The 3084-nt window shown below is 53.7% G+C and overlaps 2 protein-coding genes across 2 annotated transcripts in view; both read left to right on the top strand.

Moving 5' to 3' along the window:
* The window catches only part of CATSPERD (cation channel sperm associated auxiliary subunit delta), a 54199-nt gene that overhangs the window by 38195 nt on the left and 12920 nt on the right, over positions 1-3084 (top strand). The window contains exons 10-11 of the mRNA XM_037738466.1: positions 507-596; positions 1854-1912. Coding sequence (XP_037594394.1) covers positions 507-596; positions 1854-1912 — 149 coding nt within the window. The remainder of the gene's footprint in view (positions 1-506; positions 597-1853; positions 1913-3084) is intronic.
* On the top strand, positions 2732-3080 carry LOC108304253 (60S ribosomal protein L27a-like; the record flags this gene model as incomplete). The annotated part of the gene is made up of 1 exon (XM_037738463.1): positions 2732-3080. A coding segment is annotated over exon 1 (315 nt), but the record flags the coding sequence as incomplete, so codon positions are not given.

The following is a 3084-nucleotide window of genomic DNA, read 5'->3' as shown; positions in this document are numbered from 1 at the left end:
TGTTGGTCAGGCTGGTCTTGAACTCCCAACCTCAGGTGATCTCCCCTCCTTGGCCTCCCAAAGTGCTGTGATTACAGGTGTGAGCCACCACGCCCAGCCAGTCTTTTGTTTTTGTTTTTATTTTGAGAGGGAATCTTGTTCTATCACCTAGACTGGAATGCAGCGATGCAATCTCGGCTCACTGCAACCTCTGCCTCCTGGGTTCACACAATTCTCCTGCTTCAGCCTCCCAAGCAGCTGGGATTACAGATGTGCGCCACCACGCCTGGCTAAGTTTTGTATTTTTAGTAGAGATGGGGTTTCACCATGTTTGCCAGGCTGGTCTCGAACTCCTGACCTCAAATGATCCACCTGCCTTGGCCTCCCATATTGCTGGGATTACAGGTGTGAGCCACCACGAGCTCTGGTTTTTCATCTGAAGGTGTGCTGGCGTCACTCTGGGGGGTTGTCGCCCTGTCTGCCTGCTGGCTCTGTACAGCCTCAGCTTCTCTTTCCCCCACTCCTAGGTGATGGTGAGCAACCCCTACTCCCTGGGGTTCCAGGCCACCTTCTATGAGAGCGGTCACACGTTAGACGGGAACACCAAGTACAATCTGGTGAGCTATGTCCCCACCAAACCTGGCCGAGTGTCCCTTGAGGGCCCCCTCTTCCTCCTTCCCTTACCAGCATAAAGAGCTGAGGAATTTTCAGGGGACACAGGCCCTAGCCCTTCCCCGTGGTGGGAAGATGATCAGGCAGATGTCACCCATGCACTTGACCTCATTAAAGTGTCACACGGGTCAGGTACAGTTGCTCACACCTGCAATCCCAGCACTTTGGGAGGCCGAGGTGGGCAGATCATGAGGTGAAGAGTTTGAGATCCATCTGACCAACATAGAGAAACCCCGTCTCTACTAAAAATACAAAAATTAGTCAGGCGTGGTGGTGCATGCCTTTGATCCCAGCTACTCAGGAGGCTGAGGCAGGAGAATCGCTTGTACCCGGGAGGCGAGGTTGCAGTGACCTGAGATCGTGCCACTGCACTCCAGCCTGGGCGACAGAGTGAGAAACCATTTCAATCAATCAATCAATCAATCAGTAAGTGTCACATGGGAGATTCCTGGATGGCATGACAGGGAGGAGCCCAACACAGCCCAGGGCAGGGCTGGAGATCTGAGTTAGCTGAGTAAACTGAGGCATGAGGATTCAGAGGGGGCAGTTTCCATAGGTCAGGGGCCTGACCAGGTACAAGTCGGTAACAGCAGACTCCTTTGACTAGGCTCATCACATCACATCCAGGTGAGCGAGGAAAACAGGCACTCCTCACTGTGGGTCCCCAGAACTCAGGGAACAAGGGAATGGGAGCCGTCATACTGGGGCCGTTGTTTCTGTGAGCTCCCAGAAGCCTTTCACAGATGGTGGGATTAGAACGGAGCAGGGCTGGGCTGGTCGTGGTGATTCATGCCTGTAATCCCAGCACTTTGGAAGGCTGAGGTGGGCGGATCGGCTGAGGTCAGGAGTTGGAGACCAGCCTGGGCAACATGGTGAAAGCCCATCTCTACTTAAACATACAAAACTAGCTGGGCATGACAGCACTCACCTGTAGTCCCAGCTACTCGGGAGGATGAGGCAGGAGAATCGCTTGAACCTGGGAGATGGAGGTTGTAGTGAGCCAGGATCATGCCGTTGCACTCTAGCTGGGTGACAGAGCAAGACTCCATCTAAAAAAATGAAGGAACAGAGTGGGCTAAGCGGCTCCCAGGTTCATCCCCCCCATGTCCCCTCTGACATCCCATCTCTCCCACCGTCCTGAGTTAAGGGATGCCCATGGTGTTCCACGGATGCACTGGGGATTTTCTCTCTTGACCCTACAGGATATTTGCCTAAAACAGCAGCAGCACTGGGGCAGGACCAACCCCAACTTCACTTCCAGGTATGCTGTCTCCTGGACAGAGGTGGGGACCGGGCTGCGTACGGGGGTTCCCTTAGCAGGAGGGAAGAGAAGCAGGGCTGAGATCAGACCCCCAGCTCCAGAACAGTGAAACAAGAGGATTCAAACACTTTATAAGAGCCAGGTGAGGTGGCTCATGCCTGTAATCCCAGCACTCTGGGAGGCCAAGGTGGGCGGATCACCTGAGGCCAGGAGTTTGAGACCAGCCTGGCCAACATGTTGAAACCCCGTCTCTACTAAAAATACAAAAATGAGTTGGATATGGTGGCAGGTGCCTGTAATCCCAGCTACTCAGGAGGCCGAGGCATGAGAATGGCTTGAACCTGGGAGGCGGACGTTGCACTGAGCCCAGACCGTGCCACTGCACTCCAGCCTGGGTGACACCGTGAGACTCCATCTCAACAACAATAACAACAACAAAAACACTTTACAAGTGGCCCCTCAAAACACTTAAACACAGCATTACCATCTGCTCTAACAAACCCACTGCCATCCATCCCAAAAGAATAGAAAGCAGGAACTCAGGGAGGTATTTGCACACCTGTGCTCACAGCAGCACGATTCACAACAGCCAAAAGGCAAAGTCAACCGACGGGTCCATCCGCAGACAAAAAGATAAACACAGTGTGATCCACCTGCATGGCGGAATATGACTCAGCCTTAAGAAGGGAGGGAGGCCGGGCGCCGTGGCTCACACCTGTAATCCCAGCACTCTGGGAGGTCAAGGTGGGTGGATCATCTGAGGTCAGGAGTTCAAGACCGGCCTGGCCAAGATGGTGAAACCCTGTCTCTACTAACAATACAAAAGAGTTGCTTTTTCGTCTGGGCCGCCAGCATGCCATCCAGACTGAGGAAGACCCGGAAACTTCGGGGCCACGTGAGCCACGGCCACGGCCGCATCGGCAAGCACCGGAAGCACCCTGGAGGCCGTGGTAATGCCGGTGGCATGCTTCACCACAGGATCAACTTCGACAAATACCACCCAGGTTACTTTGGGAAAGTTGGTATGAGGCATTACCACTTAAAGAGGAACCAGAGCTTCTGCCCAACTGTCAACCTTGACAAATTGTGGACTTTGGTTAGTGAGCAGACACGGGTGAATGCTGCTAAAAACAAGACTGGGGCTGCTCCCATCATTGATGTGGTGCGATCAG

Source organism: Cebus imitator, unplaced genomic scaffold, assembly GCF_001604975.1.
Source record: "Cebus imitator isolate Cc_AM_T3 unplaced genomic scaffold, Cebus_imitator-1.0 Scaffold53, whole genome shotgun sequence".
Taxonomy (NCBI): Eukaryota; Metazoa; Chordata; class Mammalia; order Primates; family Cebidae; genus Cebus; species Cebus imitator.
This window is presented reverse-complemented; position numbering and strand designations above follow the sequence as displayed.